We start from the raw sequence: 24,673 nt of genomic DNA, 5'->3' as shown, positions 1-24,673 counted from the left end.
TAGCAACCTTTTGGATGTAGGCTTTTTAATTTTTTTAATGCATTTATTTAAAAAAAGAACGGTGAAAGTTATTAAAATTGCTTCATCCATCCTATCGTAGAATTTTCCCTAGCAGAACTTTTTCCAATCTATTTCTGAACAATTTTACCAAAAGGGGATTCCACCACTTCTCTTGGAAAAAATATTCCATACAATAATAGATTGCACAGTAAGGTCAAACTTTATCCAAGTTGTCAATGGAGGTTCCAGACATCCAGATTTGGCATGGACGGTGCGGGAATTGGCCCTCTAGCCTAGTTTCCAGGTCAACCCTCATCCTACGCCTATAAATTCCAGGATTATAATAGTATTCAGTGAATCTATCTCTTGGCTCTCAGCCTCTCCACTTTCTCCTTTTGGCCAGTGGAGCTAGACCATTATAACAGAGACAAGGGTGAGAAGAAAGCTCTGCACACTTCCTTGATATGCCCTGTCTTTTCTCCGGGTGTGTCTTACCCACATCTCCAAACCTGATGGGTTCAACAAAAGGATGACAAGTGATAAGAATAATGTAATGAAATATGAGACTATGCAATAATGTTTTACGTAGTCATCATGTATGTTATCACCTTCCATGCCAGTGTGTAGGATATATTTACTTCCAAGCAGATAGATAGATATCTCCCTTGCATATATTTAGGAAGTTAGGCACCCACTGTAAAAGTGACTTCCTTAACGTTGGTTTTGACAAGTAGGGTTTCTTTTCCCCCCCTGTCAATAAGTATTCCAGGAAAGATGGTTCCACTTCCACGTCAGCCACCCCATTCATTATTATCATATGTGATATGAAAATGTAGGAAATTTGTAAAGCCTTACAAAAGAAATAGGAAATGCTACAAAAGTTTCCCTGAACACATGCAATATTTTAAGTCAGAAATAAAAAGTGGACTTCATGTTGGAATTAGTATTCCTAAAAAAAAGAGAGAAAAAGGAAAAAGCAACTTCCTATTGCCAAAAATCCCAAACAATTAAGTTACATAAGGTGCAGAGGAAAAAACATGCTATTACAAATGGGCTTGTTTAAATGTCTGACCTGCTGCTGCACTTTAAATTACCCTCTGTAACTGCCCGGGCTTTATGACTGACTCGCTTTACAATTTCTGAAACCCAACCAAGCACATTAGCCAAAAGGAAATCTCTTTCATGATTATGTATTTAAAAGTAATACAGACAGGAAAATGGCATTTTGTTATCTCTGGAGACATACTTTAAAGAGGCTTGAAAAGATTTATGAAGCCGGATGACAAGTGCAACAGAGATTCTTGAAGAGAGTTGGGAAGTGACTTAAAACGTTTTTAATGCCGTTTTTGTTAATGAAGCCAACTGAACAAATTGTTTTAAAACGGACTGTTTTTAATTTAGTGCAATGCTCCTTATCTTGAACTTTAACACAATGTGCAGGATCAGAATTTACTACTGGTGCCACTGCCCCAGCATTATTTCTACAATCCCCCAATCACGAAAGGCCTTATCTGTTTGAAAAACTGGGCAGTTGATTAGTGTGTTTGTCAGTTTATTTAGGAATGTTTGAGAAATATTACATTTCTTAAATTTCTGGCTGATCTGCATTTATAGTGAGACACATACATATGGAATGTACCATATTTTTCGCCCCATAGGGCGCCCCTAGTTTTTTTGGGGGGGAAATAAAGAAAAAAATATATTTTTCCCCCAGGCGCGGGGCTGGGGCGGGGGAAGCCCGAGCTTCTCCCAACCCCAGCTCCCAGAACAGGCTGCTATCCGCAAGCCATGGGAGAGCTGCGCGAAGCCCGAAGCCTGGGGGGTGCTGAGCTCAGCGCGCCCCAGGCTTTGGGGTGCAGGCAGCTCTCCGAAAGCCGTGGGAGAGCTGCACAAAGTTGCCCCAGCCACTCTGGGCGGTTTCCGACATATATAAAAACATAATAAAGCATTAAACATTAAAAAAACACTTCCCTATACAGAGGTACCTCTGGTTACAAACGGAATCTGTTCCGGAGGTCCATTCGTAACCAGAAACCGCTTGTAACCTGAGGCTTGTAACCCATTAGTGAAAGCATGCCTCTGGCATTCGATTTCCACTCATATCCCGGGGCAAAGTTCGCAACCCGGAGCGGCTACTGCCGGGTTACCGGACCTCGTAACCAGCAGCGTGCACAACCAGAGGCGTTCGCAAACAGAAGTACCACTGTACAGGGCTGCCTTCAGATGTCTTCTAAAGGTTGTATCGCCTTAGCTCAGGGGTGGCCTAACTTCATACTCTCCAACATTTCTCCAATGAAAATAGGGACATCCTAAGGAAAAGCGGGACATTCCAGGATCAAATCAGAATCTGGGACTGTCCCTGGAAAATAGGAACACTTGGAGGGTTTGTCCTGTTCTACAAGTTGCTCTTCCAGACAAAATATAGTAGACAAAAGGTTTACCGTTTTGATGCAATAGATAAATAACTGTTTATACTCAAGTTGGTTTGGGCTTGGGTGTAACATCATACATCTTACAGGCCAGTTTCAATGGAAGCCCCATATAGAGGACTTGTGTAATCCAACTGTGAGGCTATGAGTGCATGAATACAGCAGCAAAGCTCTCCCTGTCCAGGGAAGGGTGTAGTTGGCATACCAAAACTAGTTAATAGGTTCTCCTCACCACAGGGTCTCCACTGACAAAGATCGATGTATGAGCACCTCAAAACTGCATAGCTGCCGCCTTAGAAGGAGCACAACCCTGTCCAGAAGTGGTAAACTCCCAAACCCATGGACCCTGAAGCCCCTCACTCAGTTTCCACCTTACCAGGGTTTGGCATCAGTTTATTGGTCCCCATCCAACCCCCCACTGCATCCATGCCCTGGTTCAAAGCAGTCATAGCCTCTCCTTATTCAGATCTTAGCATACTGTTAATGCTGTGTATCCCCAAACAGGAGGCAATGTTATAGCTTATAAAGTAGTAACATTAAGAGGGTAACTTGTATTTTCAAGATACAGTATTCTTAATATCTCAGTTCTCCTCGTATTTGAGAACCACATCCTATGTATGTGTTAAATCGTATGATAATTGCTTAGAGGGAATCCTTAGATCTAAAGGAAATTATTGCCTCAAATATGAAGTGGAATTACAAACCTCACTCTTTTGGAAGATGTTGGAATGAAAGGTGTTGAGGAAGCAGAAAAGCTTGGCATTACATCCTAGCTTTGTAACTAGGCTCTTTCATCTGGATGAATACCTTCACATCAAAAGTACCATATTGTGCAAAGTATTTATTTATTTTGGAGCTTACTAGAACACACAAATATCTGTACATAAGCTCCAGGCACTCTGCCATTCACTTAAGTCTGCATAAACTCTTTATGCAGTTCACAATCTTCTGAGGTCAATTTTCTATCAAAATGTAGTGTAAAAAACCATCCTATCATTACTTCATTTCTGGTGCTACTTCCCAGTATCCCCTTTAGGAATTATCTAGTAGCATCCAAAAAGATGAATTGGGGGGAGGGGAGAATATTTAAAAACAGGATAGATCATTTAAAAACAAGAAAATGACTACACGTTTAATATGACAGATCAAGTTTTCATGGACCTCATGGTTAAAGAACAGTTTTTATCCGTGGGCTGTTGGGCTGCTGAATGGAAAAAAATAGTGGTGCAATTGACTTCCGACAAGCACACAGAGCGTGAACAAGACTGAGTGTATTGGGGGGGGGGGCTTGTTTAATTTCACTGCACACAGGTGGTGTAGTGACAATAAAGGTTTATTATTTATTTTATTAAATAAAATAATAAACAGTTATCTGGCAGGCAGATAACAAAAGTAATCCAAATTAATCATTCTCCTAAAACAGGGGAAACAACAATGGTGAATGAGCAACAAACGAGAGAAAGAGTGACTTAATTTTTACGAGACAAACTAAATGTCAACATGCTACAATGGATCAATTACTGTGAGCCCATTTGTTATGCAATGCATTAGGACCATATGAAAGTGATTCTTGTGATTAATACAAAATAATATCTACTTGAACAATATTTTACTTTCTCTTTTGACAGAATTAGTGATAAACACAATCAGTCTCATGCTATCCTTTAAAGCAAATTCCTTGAAACCGATACCATAAAAAAGGCTAATGAAAAAAGAAGTTAAATTGATGAATCATTAAGACTTTTATTTTATTTGGTAATGTGGTTTGCTTCCTGCTGGGTACAAGATGTCCATGGAGCATTTCATGCATCTGGAGTGAACAAAAGCAGTAGCTGATTATTTAAGATAAGAAGCATTCCACACTATGTATCCAAGATTAGAATTTGGCCTAGACAGCAGAACTACTATCACTGGGAGCCAGCACACCACAGTAAATTGATTGTAAAGCGACAATAAATCTTTCACCACAATATGAACAAAAATAATTGATGTCCAAGGAAACATTTCTCTCTCCCTCTCTCATTGAGCTTGGATTAAAAACATCCAGATTATACATGGATGGGTAAGTAACAACATGGATGGTTAACCAGACTCAATTTATTGCTTTATTGGCTGTGAGAATTACTGAATGGGGGACAGTAGAATCTTTTAAAGTTTCCTTTGAAGGAAGTAAAGATTAGAGGAACTAGAAAGTTAATTTGTACATCCCCAGATTCAGCTGGAGAAACACACTTGTCAAGCAAATACGGAAAGAAAACAAATCCCCATTCTTATTTTTGGCCTCATTAACAGAGCTTCTAAGCCAATATCAGCCCCACTGAAACCACTGGACGATGCAGATCTCAGCAGAAAACATGGCCAATACAATATTGGAATTTATTTAGGACGGCTGTTATTTAGCCTTAACAGAACTGAATAAAAACATTTGATACCAAAGTCCCTAATGGGACTTGTCCTTTTACGTCTTTCGCAAAAAGGGAGTTAAATCATTGCCTAAACCCAACTTCACTGTCATCCTATGACATGATGATTACACAGATGAAAAGCAGACTTTGAAAATCCCTTCTCTTTTCAAGCAATGTGACTAAAGAGATCACAATAACCTGCAGAACAGAAGAGGCAGCACATTTCACTGCCAAGTATGCTCAAGTTTTTCTTCTCAAATCCTCTAAGCCCTTCACAGTATGAAAACTGAATAGCAACACAACAGTAAAACAAAAACAAAAAACCAAGCCCTTTAAAGGTTTGGAAGGGAGTCCCCCAACGTTTCTTACCCAGTAGTGTCGTGTTACTTCAACATAAACTACAAATGTCCTCTGGCTGGATCAGCATTTATTTATATCTTGCCCTTTATATCAATCCCAGCATGGGTAACAACAATATTTAAACAACCAAAAATAAAGCACTGTACAACAAAATGAACAAACAACTAGTAAAACCAATAAAACTATCAAGAACAAAAACAGGTAATCAGCAGTAGACCCTATCATTATCACCACAGCAGTGACCAACCATTTAAAAGAGCTCAGGAACTTACAAGGGGTCTCTCACTGGCCTTAGCCCAAGCTCACTGTCTGGCCACAGGCCCTGGTGTGGACAGCTACAGTCAGCTGGGTGACTACTGCTGCCTGGGAGTGAGCCATGAAATAAATATGGACACACCTAGACACGCATATTACACCTGGGCTGAGGGAACTGCACTGCCTACCAGTCAGCTACTGGGTCATGTTCAAGACCTTGTTGTTAACATATAAAGCCCTAAGCAACTCAGGACCAGGTTACCTGAAAAACAGCCTGTGGGAAAATTCTTGTGGCACCACACCTTACAGAATATCATAGGGGGTGACCCCAGTGCTTTTTTCAGGGGGTACTCAAGGGTACACAGTACCAACACCTCTTTTGTGATGTTGTAAAAAAGTGTGGCACTTACTGTAACAACTTCATGGTGTGTACCAGCACCTATTTTTCGGGGAGGGGGGCACTGTTTTACTGGTTTAAGGCGGTTATTTTGTTTTAATGATAAATGGTTTTTTTTTAGACTGTACACTGCTTAGAGAGTTGAAAGATATTAAGCAGTACAGTGGTAACTCAGGTTACAGACACTTCAGGTTACAGACTCGGGTTAAGAACTTTGCTTCAGGATGAGAACAGAAATCGTGCAGCAGCAGCGGCACGGTGTCAGCAGGAGGCCCCATTAGCTAAAGTGGTGCTTCAGGTTAAGAACAGTTTCAGGTTAAGAACGGACCTCCGGAACGAATTAAGTACTTAACCCGAGGTACCACTGTATATAAATGCTTTCAAACTAACAGATGCAATAGAATGGCTGTCCGACATGTGCATCATAGGACCCAATACAGAAGCCTGCTTGTGCTGGACTGACCAGTAAAGCAAAAATGAAGGAGGGGTCAAACTGGCTGAGTGAAAGCAGGAGAAGATGCCAGTCAGGCAATACTGAAGAAAGGCAGTGAAAGAGCCTCAAAGAGCAAGCCTACTCAGAAGTCCTACTGAATTCAGTGGAGCTTACTCCCAAGTAAATGGGGTACGGACTGAAGATTAAGAGAGGAAGAACAGAGTTTTAGAGGGAAGGTATGAAGGATTTCACCACTTTTCTAAGTTCACTGGCTGGCTGCAGTTAAGCAATCAGTTTCTACAAAACAGCTGCACTGGAGGTGCCAGAATGAAAAGAAACAAACTTTCAATTGTATTAACTAACTTTATTTTGCAATATAATCTGGCTTTGGCCCAACATTATTTATTTGTTTATACTGTGCCCTAACCATGTCCTGTTCAAAAATATTGGGAACTGGGAAAAATAATAATAATCAAGATTACAAATTCAGGCCATACTACATTTTCTTTCATCCCCAATGTTTATAGTGTTTGTGTCAGGCAGCATAAAAAAGCACAGCAGCAATGTATATATTTTGCAATAATATAGACACTATAAGGATTGCATCATACCTTATTTTTCTTGCTTAGGCTTCAATCCTAATCCCATTTATCTAGGTGTAAACCCCCAATGAATTTAACAAGACTTGCTTCTGAAAATGCATGTTTAGGATTGCACTGTTGTTTATCTTCATGGAAAAACAAAACTGTGTTGCTTATGCCCCAATGCAGTGGTTCCCAACCTGCGGGCAGCAGCGTTATTCCAAGGATTCTGTGAACAAATTATCCCAGAGCCCCAACCCCAGCTGCCTGATATGAATCTGTACTTCCAGTTGTTGCTGCTTTTATATACACCGCAAATCAGTCTCTTAACTATATTCTTTTATACAAAGTGAGCATATACATAGACTAAAATCCTATGTCCAATTACCTAATACCCAGGTTTTTTTAAAAAAACAACAACACATCCATTATGTTATAAAATTGAACCACCGATTTTTATTTTCACAACAACCCCGTGAGCTTAAGAGAGACCAGTCCTGGTCACTAAGTTCAGCAAGAACAAGTCTCACGGATACAAACATCAACAATAATACAGGCGAATTCAGAAACAGACATTATTACATATTCGTCTATTCAAGTATTACTGCATAAAACTGACTTCCTGTTGCCCAAGTTATTTGTGACTTTAACTGCATTGCAGCATTTGTGGTAATGAAGCAACAGTCTGCAAGTTCTGGAGCCATTTCTGGAACATCAATTCTAAAATCTGCCTCAAACTATTTAGCTCCATGAGGGTTCCTAGAAATCTTCCCTCCATGTACACCAGAAGTGCATTGCTGGATCAAACAAAAGACCCATCTAATCCAGCATCCTTTTCTCGCAATGGCCAACCGGATACCTATAGGAAGCCTGCAGGAAGGATCTGAGTGTAGCAGTGCGCTTTCTGCTTATGATTCCAAGGAACTGGCATTCAGAGGCATACTGCCTCCAACAGTAGAACACAGCCATGATGGCAACTAGTCATGGATTCCCCACCCACCCATGAATTTGTCCAACCATCTTTTGAAAGCCACCCAAGTTGGTGGCCATCACTTTCTCTTGTGGAACTGAATTCTATAGTTACATGCTCTGTGAAGAACTACTTTATTTTGTCTGTGCTGAACCCTCCAACATTCAGCTCCATTGGATGTCCACAAGTTCTGGTGTTAAGAGAAAACTTTTCTCCATCTACTTTCTCTACACTCTGAATTATTGGACATCCCTCCTTCTTTCCCCCTCTTACTCAATCTTTTATTTAATCTACAAAGTCCCAAATGTTGTAACCTTTCCTCATAGGGGAGCTTGGCCATTTTGGTTGCCCTTTTCTGAACTGTAAATTGGGAATGTCTATCAAAGCACAGCTGTACTAACTCAAACTATGCTTTGGTTGACAGAACCATTTCCACCTCTGCACTTTCATTTTTGAGTAAAGGTGACACAAACAATACACTGTCTTCCAACTGTGGTATACAGGCATTAAGATATTGACAGTTTTATTTTCCTGATGATTCCCAACATGGAACTCATCTTTTTCACAGCTGCCCCCCCCCCATAGTTCATTGAACTATCCACTATGACCCCTCCTGGTCAGTCACTGTCAGCCAAGACTATTAGTTTACACCTGAAATTAGGTTGCGGGGGGGGGGGTTGCCCCATTTGTGTCACTTTACAGCTTACATTGAATATCATTTGCCATTTTACTGCCAAATCATCCTATTTGGAGGCATCTCCTCACAAATCCCTTTGTTTTAATGACCCTAAGCAATTTGGTTTCATCAGCAAACTTGGTACCTTGCTGCTCACCCCTAAATCTAGGTAGTTTATGTACAAGTTAAAAAGCACACATCTCAATACTGGTCATTGGAGGACTCCACTTTTTACATCCCTCCATAGGGAGAACTATCCATTTATTCCTAATTTCTGCTTCCAATGTCTTAACCAGTTCTCAATCCATAAGAAGACACCTCTTATTTCATGACTACTGACCTTATTCAGGTACTTTGTAATAAGGTTTCCACACACACACACACACACACACACACACACACACACACCAGCATCTTCTTGGTGGAGATACATACCATGTTTGTGAATAGCAGTTTCAGGTATGTATATCACAGTGCTCTTCCCACTATGTTCCTGGAAATCTTGTTTGAGTCTCAAAGGATGTATGTGCTGAGGCAGCCAAGCTTATGTTAAACCCACTTTCAAGACTGAGATATTTCCATAAAAATTGCTGTACAGTGGGGGAAATGGTTACCTAAATTAATTCTAATACAAAGCAGTTCCTGTTCTTTGCCTTTTGAATAAGAGGCAGTGATGTGGCAACATCATGCATAGGGGGAGGGTATACACTGGAGAGAGTGAACCTTGATTTGGAATCCACAGTCTTTAGGATGATAGCCAGGATATCTTTACAAGCAAATCAACTTGCATTTTACAGATGAAATTTTATATCTGAACATTAAAAGAAATAAATAAATTCAGTAACTAACTTTCCCACATCTGGAACAGGCTCCCCTTCCATCTTCTATAACCTTATACAAAGGAAGCACTAAGGATCTTGCCATTTGCCACACATTCCTTTGTGATAACTTAAGCCATGAGCTCTTTTTCTGCACCTAATAATCACTTTATGATAAAAGATGACTTCAGTCTGATAGCATGAGCCTGTCACTGCACCATTAATTAGGGGAATAGGAACACTGAACGGTCAGGGCTAGCATTTGAACAAAACCAACTCTGTTCAAGGAGTACTGCAGCAGCTAGCCTGAACACTCATCTCAAGCTGAGTTAATAAACAAAGGGGAAAAACATCCCAGGAACACTATGACCATATTCCATTGTTCATTACTAAATTAACTGAATTCCTATCTTTCTACAGACCTGTAGTTTCCAGTCTGTAAAAATTATTTGTCAGAGCACTTTATATGACAAATATAGGGAGAAGAAAGAAAGCAACTGAAATGTGGGTTCCATTTGCTTCTCATCACAGCACTGATTCTCTGAAAAACCCTACCTTTGTCTTTCAGAAAGCATGGTGGGGGGGGGGAACATATGTTTAATTTTATAGCATTATGATCACTGCTCCCAAAACCTTCAACAACACATACATCTTTCACCATGTCCCATGTGCCACTTAATTTTAAGTCGAGGAATGCCAACCCCTCATCAGTTCCATGATAAACTGGAGTGCAGTTACTTTTGATACATATCTAGAAATTTGATACATATCTAGAAATTTTATCTCTTTGTTATGATCAGAACATGAAAATGAGGGCAACTCAATTCACCCAATCCTAGACGTTTTCTTTATAACCGCTTTGCCTGTTCCAAAGCCGTGGAATGTTATTGAAAGCAGGCTCCAGACCACAACTAAGCCTTGCTGGGCTCAAGCTCAAGTTAAACTCAGCTCCCACTTTGTGTTTATGCATCATCATCATCATCATCATTATTATTATTTAAAAACTGTCCTGTTGGAACTCACCTATAAACATACAACCCCCCCTTCCTCAAAGAAGCCAACACTGATGTCATAAATATATAGAATCAAAGAATTGTAGAGCTGGAAGGAAATCAAAGTGTCATCTAATCCAACACCCTGAAATTCCCAAATCACAACTAAAGCATCCCTGTGTGCAGGGTTTTAAACACAATACAGTCGTACCTTGGGTCGAATGCCTTGGTACTCAGACATTTTGGCTCCCAAACACCACAAACCCGGAAGTGAGTGTTCTAGCTTGCAAATGTTTTTTGGAAGCCAAATGTCTGACATGGCTTCTGCGGCTTCCGATTGAGTGTAGGAAGCTCCTGCAGCCAATCGGAAGCCGTGCCTTGGTTTTCAAACCATTCCAGGAGTCAAACGGACTCCCAGACCGGATTAAGTTTGACAACCAAGGTACCACTGTAATGGAAATTAAGAGAAAATGTTAAGACAATGTACCATGGTTTTTTAAAACTGCTTTGAAGGTTTATTTTACAATCAAGCAGTAAATAAATTTTATGAAATAAATTAATATTTCTTTCCATTTCATGAGAAAGGAGCACACAGGGTGAAAACACACTATTTTGTGTTGAGAAACGTTACTCACTTTTCTTAGTATTTAGGACCAATTATACCCTACAGACTTACAAAACCACGTTACAACCCAAATTTTAATAAGTTTTCCCATTAGACACAGTTAGACATTATACGTGTTTGCCGAGTCCATGTTGAACAGTACTTATTAATTCTGGTTTTGGAATAATTTTGACCCTAAATGCGAAACTCTCCCAGAACGTTTTGACTCATTAAAAACTGACAAATCACTGGGTCCAATGGTACAAACCCAAGAGTTTGTAAAGTACTCAAATGAGAAATTACCGATCTTCTAACAAAAAAATGTAACTTGTCTCTAAAATCTGCCTCTGTACCTGAGGACTGTAAAGCAGGCAATGTTAACATACGTTTTTAAAAAGAGAGACTGATGATATTCTGGAATTTACAGGCCAGTTAGCTTGGTGTCTATTTCAAGAAAACTGGCAGTCAGCATTATTAAAGATAGAAATACCAGGCATATGGAGGAACAAGTCTTGCTGAATCAGAACCATACCCATACACACCCTGATGATATGATGAGATAATTTTCACAAAGCATTGGTAACAATGCTATATAAACATTCCGTTCTTCTTGGCACCGTATTTGGAATTGCAGTGATTTTGTTCTGCCTTTGTAACCCAAGGATGAAAAACGAGCACTTACTTATTTGCCACTCACTTACAGATAGGATCTTTGGCTTTTACTTAAGGTACATGATTTAAGAATGCCAGAAAGCACACACCTGTTGAGATTTGTGTGCCACACAACAGCTTGATAAAGATAAAAGTAAATTAACTGTAGTAACATGCAGTCCTTGAAATCCTGTGTTAAATTATTCTATTGAAGCTTTGGGATTCCCTGTACAGGGAGGTCCACCTCCCTCTGACGCAGCTGTGGGAAGACCTCGCTTTTCATGCAGGTATTTGGCATGACTTGCTGTTAGTTTTAGCTCTCCTGGCACACTAACTTTTATGCTATCTATAGCTTGATTGGTATCGATTATAACTTATTACTGATCTGTCTTTTATTGCTTTTAATGTATTGCAAGTCAAGCACGAATATTTTGTTGTTAGTGAGATAGTAAATTTTAAAATAATTAAATAAACCCTCACAGTCCTAGTAGTTTTTTCTTCTTTCTTGCATTTTTCTTGTATTTAACAGACAGTGTTTCAATAATGACCTAATGCAGTACAGTGGTACCTCTGGTTGCGAATGGGATCCGTTCCAGAGGCCCGTTCGCAACATGAAAGGAACGCAACCCACAGCGGCGCATCTGCGCACACGCAGGTTGTGATTCGCTGCCTCTGCGCAAGCGTGTGACGTCATTTTGTGCATCTGCGCATGCGGTGAAACCCGGAAGTAACCCTTTCCAGTACTTCTGGGTCACTGTGGGACGTAACCTGAAAGAACGCAACATGAAGCGGACGTAACATGAGGTATGACTGCAGTAGTAAATCAGCAGAACCTAACTGTTGTACTGAACCAGCAGTCTAACTGATCCAGCATCCTGTCCCCAGCACAGACATGCAGCAATTTGTATAAGCAGAGACTATATAGAATAATGAATGCCTTTTTCTTGCTTCCATGAATTCACCTCTTGGAAATACAGTAGCTTACAGAAGATCCCCTTCATGGATCACTGCCTTGCCGTGGTGAAGGGGCTTGAATAACTCAGAGAAGCTATGAGCTATGCCGTGCAGGGCCACCCAAGATGGACAGGTCATAGTGGAGAGTTTTGACCAAACGTGATCCACCTGGAGCAGGAACCGGCAAGCCACTCCAGTATCCCTGCCAAGAAAACTCCATGGACAAAGACAACAGACATATGAAAGTTATGGCGCTGGAAGATGAGCCCCTCAGGTCGGAAGGCGTCCAACATGCTACTGAGGAAGAGCGGAGGACAAGTACAAGTAGATTCAGAGCTGATGAAGCGGCTGGGCCAAAGCCGAAAGGACGCTCAGTTGCGGATATGCCTGGAAGCGAGCGGAAGCGAAAGGAAGGTCCAATGCTGTAAAGAAAAATATTGCATAGGAACCTGGAATGTAAGAACCATGAACCTGGGTAAGTTGGATGTGGTCAAAAATGAGATGGCAAGAATAAATATTGACATCCTGGGCATCAGTGAACTAAAATGGACGGCAATGGGCGAATTCAGTTCGGATGACCATCATATCTACTACTGTGGGCAAGAATCCCATAAAAGAAATGGAGCGGCCCTCATAGTCAACAAAAGAGTGGCAAAAGCTGTACTGGGATGCAATCTCAAAAATGATAGAATGATCTCGATACGAATCCAAGGCAGACCTTTTAACATCACAGTAATCCAAGTTTATGCACCAACCACTGGTGCTGAAGAAACTGAAATTGAGCAATTCTATGAAGACTTACAACACCTTATAGAAATGACACCAAAGAAGGATGTTCTTCTCATTATAGGGGATTGGAATGCTAAAGTAGGGAGTCAAGAGATAAAAGGAACAACTGGCAAGTTTGGCCTTGGAGTTCAAAACGAAGCAGGGCAAAGGCTAATAGAGTTCTGCCAAGAGAACAAGCTGGTCATCACAAACACTCTTTTCCAACAACACAAGAGACGACTCTACACATGGACACCACCAGATGGGCAGCATCGAAATCAGATTGATTATATTCTCTGCAGCCAAAGATGGAGAAGCTCTATACAGTCAGCAAAAACAAGACCTGGAGCTGACTCTGGCTCAGATCATCAGCTTCTTATAGCAAAATTCAAGCTTAAACTGAAGAAAGTAGGAAAAACCACTGGGCCGGTAAGATACAATCTAAGTCAAATCCCTTATGATTACACAGTGGAAGTGAGGAACAGTTTTAAGGATTTAGATTTGGTGGACAGAGTGCCTGAAGAACTATGGATGGAGGCTCGTAACATTATACAGGAGGCAGCAACTAAAACCATCCCAACGAAAAGGAAATGCAAGAAAGCAAAGTGGCTGTCCAACGAGGCCTTACAAATAGCGGGGGAGAGAAGGCAAGCAAAATGCGAGGGAGATAGTGAAAGATACAGGAAATTGAATGCAGATTTCCAAAAAATAGCAAGGAGAGACAAGAAGGCCTTCTTAAACAAGCAATGCAAAGAAATAGAGGAAAACAATAGAATGGGGAAAACCAGAGATCTGTTCAAGAAAATTGGAGATATGAAAGGAACATTTCGTACAAAGATTACCATAATAAAAGACAAAAGTGGAAAGGACCTAACAGAAGCAGAAGACTTCAAGAAGAGGTGGCAAGAATACACAGAGGAACTATACCAGAAAGAAATGGATGCCTCGTATACCCCAGGTAGTGTGGTTGCTGACCTTGAGCCAGACATCCTGGCGAGTGAAGTCAAAAGGGCCTTAGAAAGCACTGCTAATAACAAGGACAGTGGAAGTGATGATATTCCAGCTGAACTATTTAAAATTTTAAAAGATGATGCTGTTAAGGTGCTACACTCAATATGCCAGCAAATTTGGAAAACTCAGCAGTGGCCAGAGGATTGGAGAAGATCAGTCTACATCCCAATCCCCAAGAAGGGCAGTGTCAAAGAATGCTCTAACTACCGCACAATTGCACTCATTTCACACGCTAGCAAGGTTATGCTTAAAATTCTACAAGGCAGGCTTAAGCAGTATGTGGACCGAGAACTCCCAGAAGTGCAAGCTGGATTTCGAAGGGGCAGAGGAACCAGAGACCAAATTGCAAACATGCGCCGAATTATGGAGAAAGCTAGAGAGTTCCAGAAAAACATCTACTTCTGCTTCATTGACTATGCAAAAGCCTTTGACTGTATCGACCACAGCAAACTATGGCAAGTTCTTAAAGAAATGGGAGTGCCTGATCACCTCATCTGTCTCCTGAGAAATCTCTATGTGGGACAAGAAGCTACAGTTAGAACTGGATATGGAACAACTGATTGGTTCAAAATTGGGAAAGGAGAACGACAAGGCTGTATATTGTCTCCCTGCTTATTTAACTTATATGCAGAATTCATCATGCGAAAGGCTGGGCTGGATGAATCCCAAGCCGGAATTAAGATCGCCGGAAGAAATATCAACAACCTCAGATATGCAGATGATACAAGCTTGATGGCAGAAAGTGAAGAGGAATTAAATAACCTTTTAATGAGGGTGAAAGAGGAGAGCGCAAAATATGGTCTGAAGCTCAACATCAAAAAAACGAAGTTCATGGCCACTGGGCCCATCACCTCCTGGCAAATAGAAGGGGAAGAAATGGAGGCAGTGAGAGATTTTACTTTCTTGGGCTCCATGATCACTGCAGATGGTGACAGCAGTCACGAAATTAAAAGACGCCTGCTCCTTGGGAGAAAGGTGATGGCAAACCTAGACAGCATCTTAAAAAGCAGAGACATCACCTTGCCAACAAAGGTCCGTATAGTTAAAGCCATGGTTTTCCCAGTAGTGATGTATGGAAGTGAGAGCTGGACCATAAAGAAGGCTGATCGCCGAAGAATTGATGCTTTTGAATTATGGTGCTGGAGGAGACTCTTGAGAGTCCCATGGACTGCAAGAAGATCAAACGCATCCATTCTTAAGGAAATCAGCCCTGAGTGGTCACAGGAAGGACAGATCCTGAAGCTGAGGCTCCAATACTTTGGCCACCTCATGAGAAGAGAAGACTCCCTGGAAAAGACCCTGATGTTGGGAAAGATGGAGGGCACAAGGAGAAGGGGACGACAGAGGACGAGATGGTTGAACAGTGTTCTCGAAGCCACAAACATGAGTCTGACCAAACTCCAGGAGGCAGTGGAAGATAGGAGCGCCTGGCGTGCTCTGGTCCATGGGGTCACGAAGAGTCAGACACGACTAAATGACTAAACAACAACAAAGAACTGAGTAATGAAAAGAAAGTTGTGAATTCCATAGAAACACCAAGACTTCTAAGCTGCATATAAGACAAGGGGTACACAACAATATGCAGGGTGCACAAATTATGAACTCAGTAACATTCCATATCAATGCTGATACAATCAACTCTAAATGTTCTGCACAACCCAAGTATAATAAGCATGATAATGTTATTCTACAACTCTCACCCATTTTAGCAGATTGGGAGAAGAAAAACATCTTTCTTACCTGAATACTGTACACATATAAGATACAGAGTAAATAGGAACAGCAAATGGAGCTTCCATTTCCACTGGTAGCACCACACTTGGCTCTCATAAGACATCCTATGAAAATAAAAAATAACAAATTTTAAAATATGTTTTTCCTTTTTAGTGCAAGCAATCTGCTATTACTAATACAAATGTAATCACTAACAAATGCAACATTCCTTTAAGCAGGGATGGAGAACATCCAGATATGGGCCAATCTTGGACCTCCAGGGGATTCAAGCAATTTCCCCAAACCATACCCACCTGTCCATCAACTAACCTCACCGTGTAACATCAGCTAGTGGGCAGGAGAGCAGGGTTCTATCCTACTGGAGTCTGCTTAGCCATCGTGTTCCCTGTGGGGGATGTTCTGGTGAAGTACACCACTGTAGTCAGCAGGATTGAACCCTCCACTCATAAACTGATGAGCAGAGAGTTCCACCAGGCTCAGGGTGGTTGCAAACGTCTATTCCCCTGCGGCAATCAGGCATGTAGTCAAAGTGTAGTGTGAGCTGTTTAAAATCCCTTTTGAAAACAGATCTATGCTGCAATCTGAAGTCCCCATATTTGGAGCTTTAAAGCACAGTGTCACCTGACATCAGGTGTCTGAAAAGTGGGTGGCCTTGGCCGCCTGTCAAATTTCGCCCTCTGAGGAGGAGAAATAAGGATCTGGCTCACCATCTAGAAAAGGTTCTCCACCCCTGCTTTAAAGAGTTGATAGGATTTTTGCTTCACTGAACAAAAGGTATGTTAGAGGCATGAACTCTGAACTAGAACTTCGGTGGAGCTGAGTTGTATCTAAGTCAATCAGGCTCAATTTAAGCATGCTGACCAATAAAACATCTTTAGCTTTGTTCCTAGGTTCAGTCACTGCATGACTCTGAAGCTGACAGACCATTCTAAAATGTGTTAGTTGTTATTTAAAAAAACACACACCAAAAAAAGAAACTGATTCCAGTTTGCTAAACCACTTCCATAACCTCTTTCTGAAAAGCACAATGGTCATGATCATGAAAGCTACTTCTGGACTGCCCACACGCTGCTGCACACTACGCAGCAGGGCTTCCTTCCCCTAATCTTCCCTTTTTCTTCTTCTTGCACAATATATAAATTTCACTCTCATGTTTTCACAAATAAAACAAACATTACATTGTCAAACCACATGACCATGAGATAAGCGCCAGATCTGTCAGCACAATGGATGAAGTTCAGGTAAAACTGTATTATCCAGATCTATCAATGTATACCCATCAGAACATTTTAATGTTTTGCCACTTTCTTGGAACAACAGACTCTGCAAAGCCATTTCACAATATGGTTTTGAAAAGGCATCAAGTTTCAAAAGGATTTTGCCACATAGTGAGGTAAGCCGCTGTTCGTGAAAGAGAAGTCTAAAACTGTAGCTAGTTGTGCAAAGCTTGCTTCATGGTTTCTTGGGTTGTAATCAGTCACAGAAGGGTAATTAAATGCACTTCAGTTGGTGAGACTTGGATATTTTTATTCCACCCACAACACAAGAATCTCTGTGGAGAGGTTACTTGAACTGATAATGCATAAATAAACGTATTGCTTGTGTACTGTGTACTACATATGAAACTTAGTAAGAATGTACCACTGGATAAGTTTCTGTAGTTATATGTTGTTCTTTTATTTACATGAAAAACAGTAACAATTATTTGCAAAGGAAGAAAACAAACAAACAAACAAACAAACAGAATGTCATTTTAATGCAGCAATTCTAAAGGAAATTATATTACACACCTTGAAATGCTTATCTCAGGAATTATTCCATTTATTCTGATAAGGTTACCACAAGATTAGTGTTAAAACTGCAGCTTAATTGTGCAATCTTATATTTGAGTTCCACTGGCTGACTGCTACAGGACTTGGCATGATGGACATGGTAAAGAGGCCATAGAATTCTGCACCAGCTGCAACCTCCAGGCCAGCCATAAAGGAAGCTCCACAAAGAGTGCAACACAGCAGTCTAAATGTGAGATTACCAGTGTGTGAATCACAGTGGCCAAGCTATCCTTGTGCAGGAAAGGGCACAGCTGCCACACAAGCTGCCACTGATAGCAAACACTCTTTGCCAGTGAGGCTACTGGGGCATCCATGGAGAAAGGTGATTCTAAGAGCATCCCTAAACAATAAAATCCTTCAGAGGAAGTGTAGCCTCATCTACAACAGCTAAAAAGCCCAATTCACAGACCAGGGAATGACTCACCCACAGTTTATCTATCTTAGCAGGATTCATCTTCAGTTTATTGGCCTTCATCCAGCCCACCAGGCACTGGTTCATCTTGTGTACAGCCTCTCCTGACTCAGACTTAACAGAGAAATATAGCTAAGTATCACCAGGTTATTTGTGACACTGTACCCGAAAACAACTGCAAACTGCTCACAATGGCATCATAGTGATGTTAAATAGCACTGGATATAAAATAGTGCCTTGTGTCACCCTCCATCTGAGCTGCCAGAATGTAGACACATAGTTCCCCAATGCTATCCTCTGTGACTGACCACACAAGCAGGAGTGAAACCACTGAAGAACAGGGCCTCCAAACCACAACACACAGAAACGGTCCAGGAGACTACCATGATCTGTGGTATCAAAAGCTGCTGAGAAATCCAGCAGGAATAACAGAGCAGCATCTCTCCTGTGAAGAAGATAATCCATCACAGTAACCAAAGTCAATTCAGTGCCAAAACCAGGCCTGAGCCCGGACTGAATATGGGGGTCATTTCACCAGCGCAGCGGCAACATGTCTTCCTCCACCCCCAACAGAGTATAGGAACACTCTATAATTCTCTCTGTATCACAACCACAAAGTATCTTCCAAAAATGAACCAGCTTGCATTTCAAATGAAAACTGAATTTCATGTAGGAGGCTAAAAGTGCAACCCTATTCATGTCTACTGAGAAGTAAGCCTTATTGAATTAAATGGGACTTACTCCAAGATAAGTGTATACAGGATTGCAACCTAATTCTTGTTAAATTTTCAAACTGATTCTTATTTTCTTTAAATAAATAAGCAGATGATTATGAAACATGGTTTTTCTTTATTGAAGGTTGTTCTAAATTATGGACTTAAAAGAACTGAGTTTTCTGACATGCAGTAAAAATAAACTTAATAGCACTTGAAGATGATCATACACTACTTGGGACTTTGAGACATAAAAAGATCTTTGATGAAGCCAGACACTCTAAAACTAGATTCGCACACAACAAAATGATTGTCCTGCAACTCAGTGCAACTGCAACTAAATCCTCAATAAAAATCCTGAAAATGGAATGCCAGAAATCTGTAATGAATAGTTAATAAATGTACCAATATGCTGGGTTCTTTATTAGACCTAGAAGTTTGCCTTCAAGTCTCTTATCTTAGTTGCCTCTCTGTGATAATAGTGAAATACTCCACATGAATTCTGTAGGAGCAGAATTAAGGAGCATTAATGCTTTGAACATAATTTTGACACAAAACTACCTTATCTGTTCAAATGAACACAAGTAGCTACTCCAGTGTTTCAACAAATACAACTATGAACTAAGCTGAACTGGGTAAATATAGACTGCACCATGAATATCACAGAGTGAAATCTAAGCTTCCATATTTAGTCAAGTTTGCCTTAAAAAAGATTATGCTTTCACCTTTGGGGGGGGGGAATGAGAAAGAGACTACAAGTTATTCAGATTCCTAAATATCCTAATATGTCTATAACACACGACTTACCAAACATGGAACAATGCATGTGCAAAAAGATCTAATAAAATAATGAAACTCTAGTTTACAGCTATTGGAATCCCACATAAGAACTTCCAGTAGCACAATGGGGCTTCCCCACATCTTCCCCCATGTAACCTCCTCCTTTCCCTGTGTTCAAAATTCCCTAGACACATTTTGCTATTGGCGCAGGTCCAATTGTGATTTCTGGGTGCCAGGTTGGTGGCCACAGTTTAAAAACCACTGCCTTAGTCCATAGTTAATTCCATTTCCACTCTGTGGGTTTCTCCTTATTGCATACTGGGACAAGTGAATTGTTTTAAGAGCAAGCTACAGTCAAGCAATGTAACTGAGATCACAGAATCGTAGAACTCTAGAGCTAGAAGGGACCCCAAGGGTGATCTAGTCCAACTCCCTGGAAAATAGACATTCCGTTGTAGTGACCGTAACCTAGGTTTAAGGTGCCATATCTGAGTTTCTAACACTGTCCCCACCCTATTGGCACAGGAGGAGATGGGGGATAGTTCTGTCTGACAAGCTGAAATGCTTGTGCTACACCAAATTCCTCCCACTGAAGGTAAGAAAGACTGAGTCGTCCTAATTATTCTACTCAATCCAGGGTCTATGTCTCAAGTTACATCTAATTTATTTTGTTTTTATATAGATATTTAAATCTCAACATGTGTACTCCAAACACTGAGGCATACCAAAAGCTAATATTAATAATACTTCTTTCCCACTTATTTTTCTTTCCTCTCACCTACCCACATAATAACCTTCTATGTTAGTATAAGTGGGAGAGAGTGAGGATGGCTAGTATGCACTCTGAGCAAAAATATCTGTTGGAATAACATATGACATGTGCTGTAAAAATGGATTGAAAAAATCATTATAATTTGAACAGACTGACTACAGCAGACCTGAGACATTACATCGCTCAAACAGACCTGCCAAATTTACTTTGTGAAGGTGAGAACCTACTGATACTCCTAACATCCTCCCTTGCTCCTTCCTACTGACTGCTGCACATAATTCTCTTCCTTTGGCTTCCAACAATGGACACTATTTTGTAATGTTACCTCACATGTACACACATATCGGTTTTTAAAACACTCACCCAAGGTCAACAAACACAGTGGCATCTAGAAAAGAATCATTATTTGATTCCCTGATTTAGTTTGCATAGTCAGAGACTAAAAGTGACTATGCAGCATACAGTCTAAACTCTGCCCAAAGCAGACCATTCTTCTACCAACTCTCCACAGATCAGCTAAGGCACTCAAGTTCCAAATGTGTCACAGAACTTACCCAAAGGTGCCAAATAAAACTTAATGCAGATTCAGATGCAAACCACATCTAAATGGGCAGGCAACCTCTTCCAGAATCACCATTCAATTTGACCTAAGCTATGGAAACTTCCACAATCGGATTCTAACTGTAAGCCAACCCATCTATCAAATAATCCAGAATAAAACTGTGCTGAGTTAAATTGCATGCCACTCAATTTGTAGTTACTTCAGTTGCAAATAACTGTTCTTGTTGCCTGCTTGGGTATGGAAAAACAATGTATGTGTGAATGTATAGCCACAATACACGTGTATTCTGGCCTCACACCTTTCCCTAATTTTGAAATTAGTATTTCAGCAAAAACAGATGTTTCAGTGAGACCCTACTGAATTGCAATATATGACTAGCATGCTGAATTTGGCTTATTAAGTTTCAAGAAAAGAAAATGAAAGATGAAGCTATATGTGGGAACTCTTCTTTTCTTTTTTAAAGAACTTTCCTGAGCTCAGTGACTCACATTTAAAGCACTGAAAATGAAAACACATCCTTTATGAAAGGTATGTAGAGTATATTTCAAACTGTAATTTTTGACATTCTTTCCAAGACATTACAAGCATGGAGGCCTCAGGGACCCCAAAGCAATGATGAATAATGAGCATTAAGAGTTTTGATAGCTCCGCAATGGTGGATGCAAACCAGTGGGCTTCAGAGAGACCTTTCTACTTTAATGTAAGTGATTGGAAAATGCAACAGAAATATTCTATTTTTATTCGTTTTTACTGTAAAGATGATGATGATATTTTTTTTAAAAAAATCAGTACATTTCCATATAAGATATTTAGACAAATAACTGTATATCCTCATTCTGTTTCCTTCCTGGACCATATTTAGGTTTACATTGTCTATCATAGCTTTCAGGAAAGTGCCATAATTTTGTCTTTACTCAAAATGCTGACCTCCCTGTTGTCTGATGCACTGCCCAATTAAAATGAAGTAGTCTTGAGATTGAAAAATGATGACAGTTGAACAGAATGAATCATCTTTAATCCAACTGCTTTTTAAAAAGTACATATGTACATGAATTGTGGATTAGGTAGTTGGTCTTGAGTAGGCACATTATAACAAGAAAAGCCATTCACAGAGAAGAGGATTGCCAAAGACTGCATTGCTCTGTTGTGATATGTACATGATGTATTGAACAAAGAACTCAGTACAACCCTCTAAAGCTGAATGTTACAAAGTCTGACTTTGGTGAGAGTAATGAATAGGGTGAGCACAGAGTTTCCTTGGTTTCATTCAGCTAACTGTGACCCTGCATGATTAGCTACCAGAACTAGCATTTGTGAAGTTCTGACCTCAGATGAAGTTACATGTACACTTACAGAAGAGAGCATGCAAATACAGTGGTGCCCCGCAAGACGAATGCCTCGCAAGACGAAAAATTCGCTAGACGAAAGGGTTTTCCGTTTTTGCGTTGCTTCGCTAGACGAATTTCCCTATGGGCTTGCTTCGCAAGACAAAAACGTCTTGCACTTTTTTAAAAAAGCCGCTTGAAGAGGCGCAGTTGCGACGGACCGTGCTTCGCAAGACGAAAAACATCGCAAGACGAAAAGACTCGCGGAACGAATTCTTTTCGTCTTGTGAGGCACCACTGTATAAGTTTCCTCTTGAAGACTAACTTTTGCTGATGTTGTGCAATAGATTTAGAAGAAACTGCTGTCTCAGGTGCTTTTTCAAAAGGGTAGTTTGGAGTGAAGGCAAACAAAACCAAATATTAAGGCTATAATGTGATCATAAAAGAGATTTTAACTGCTAAACAATAATGCATATACAGTGGTACCTCGGGTTAAGAACTTAATTCGTTCTGGAGGTCTGTTCTTAACATGAAACTGTTCTTAACTTGAAGCACCACTTTAGCGAATAGGGCCTCCTGCTGACACCGTGCCGCTGCTGCTGCATGATTTCTGTTCTCATCCTGAAGCAAAGTTCTTAACCCAAGGTACTATTTCTGGGTTAGCGAAGTCTGTAACCTGAAACGTATGTAACCTGAAGGGTATGTAACCCGAGGTACCACTGTATAAACTATAAAAAGAATAATTTAATCCAACCCATGTGTTATTAGTTTTATAACATTAACATTCAAGAATGTAATTAATAATAATGCAAATATCTTCAACACTTCCAAAAAGCTTCCAAACTTTTTTCAAGGGCTCAGTGTCCATTACAACGCATTGCAACAATAATACTTCTCTGTTCAATTAGGCATATTTCCCAGCACATAGGATTGCAGCTTTTATCTCATTTTATTGCTGAAACCAATGGAAGCTCACAATTTCAAAATAAACCCTGAAAGGGGGGGAAAGACCAGAATACATGATAGAAACTTTTTGTTTAACCTTTTATTTATTATTCAATCTCTATCCCACCCTTCCTGCATAAGGAGCCCAGGGTGGGATTCCCTCCCAGTGCCTCACCACTTCCCCCTTTTCTTGTAAATCTCTTCTGTTTAGGAGTCCCCAATTCAGTTATATCGCAGCCACCTCTATTCCACTTCATTTTTAAGTGTAATATTACTTATGAATATCATTATGGTGCCCTAGTTTGCGTCATTACACCTGTCTACAGTGGAAACTGAACGTTGCCAAAACTGGTAGGCTAGTAACAAATGATCTAAGAGATTTTTTAAACCAACCAACCACCATAGAATTGTCTTTATTTGTAAAAGAATCTGTAATGTTAAAGAGAAAGTGGGATGTCATCTCCAAATGGACCCTGTTCAATGTTCCCAAGTCATGTGAAACAGCAGGTTCAGAGATATAGGATTGTGTTGGCATCCAAATGTTAACAGCTGTGCGGATTATGACTGCAAAAACTTGGAGAAGCACTAAGGCTCCAACAATTGATCATTGGCAGAGGAAGACCCGGGCCGACATTATATTTATAGTATTGACCAAAATTATCAGTTTCAAGCAAGTATGGGAGGGAAGAACCCAGACGACAGGGATTTTCAAAAGAACTGGACCTTGTTTATTTTGTACTGGAACCAAAAGAAATGTTGATGAAATTGTCATTATAGCTGTATTAAGCATCGCATTGTTGCTCTGATATAAATCTGATACCTTTTAAAAATGTATTAATTTCAGAATCTGAAATCTGGTATGATGAAAGGTGGTATGTAAGTGTTCTCTCTTAATTAACTTATAGCAGGTAGTGAATTAATCACAGGAAAAGATGCTTAAGTTGGTAGCAAAATATTATCTATTGTTTACCATTTCCAAGAAACCCAAGTATTACAACCAAAATGGGAGAATTAATTTAGGAACATGTTGAAAATGACAGCTTTTATTCTTCACCTTCTTTGATAAAATAATTGAGTCTGCAAAAATCCCCGTGTTCATCCTATTATATAGGCAGACTACCCAAGTGCCAAGCAAAGGAGGTGAAAGGATTTTGGTTACTGTGCTTGAATGCAGTAATAAGTAGTAGCCAAATGGGCAAGTCCAGCCAGCCACTAGGAGACTTAACAAATGCATAAACTCCCAAATCTAACGCTATGACATTAACAAATGCATAAACTCCCAAATCTAACGCTA

The 24,673-nt window shown here is 40.2% G+C and overlaps 2 protein-coding genes across 13 annotated transcripts in view; one reads left to right on the top strand and one right to left on the bottom strand.

The window, feature by feature from the left end:
• The window catches only part of LOC310703734 (craniofacial development protein 2-like), a 609,970-nt gene that overhangs the window by 90,193 nt on the left and 495,104 nt on the right, over positions 1–24,673 (top strand). Inside the window, exon 2 of the mRNA XM_083496280.1 lies at positions 12,562–14,251. Coding sequence (XP_083352406.1) covers positions 12,787–14,251 — 1,465 coding nt within the window. The 5' untranslated portion in view covers positions 12,562–12,786. The remainder of the gene's footprint in view (positions 1–12,561; positions 14,252–24,673) is intronic.
• ADGRG6 (adhesion G protein-coupled receptor G6) overlaps positions 1–24,673 on the bottom strand; it is a 100,964-nt gene that overhangs the window by 74,802 nt on the left and 1,489 nt on the right. For all 12 annotated transcript variants that reach the window (XM_083496244.1, XM_083496252.1, XM_083496246.1 and 9 more), the window contains exon 2: positions 16,045–16,142. In XM_083496244.1, coding sequence (XP_083352370.1) covers positions 16,045–16,142 — 98 coding nt within the window. The remainder of the gene's footprint in view (positions 1–16,044; positions 16,143–24,673) is intronic.

This window comes from Podarcis liolepis (assembly GCF_965112155.1).
Source record: "Podarcis liolepis genome assembly, chromosome: 3".
In the NCBI taxonomy this organism is placed as follows: domain Eukaryota; kingdom Metazoa; phylum Chordata; class Lepidosauria; order Squamata; family Lacertidae; genus Podarcis; species Podarcis liolepis.
The sequence above is the reverse complement of the archived record's forward strand: the minus strand, read 5'-3'. Positions and strand labels throughout refer to the sequence as shown.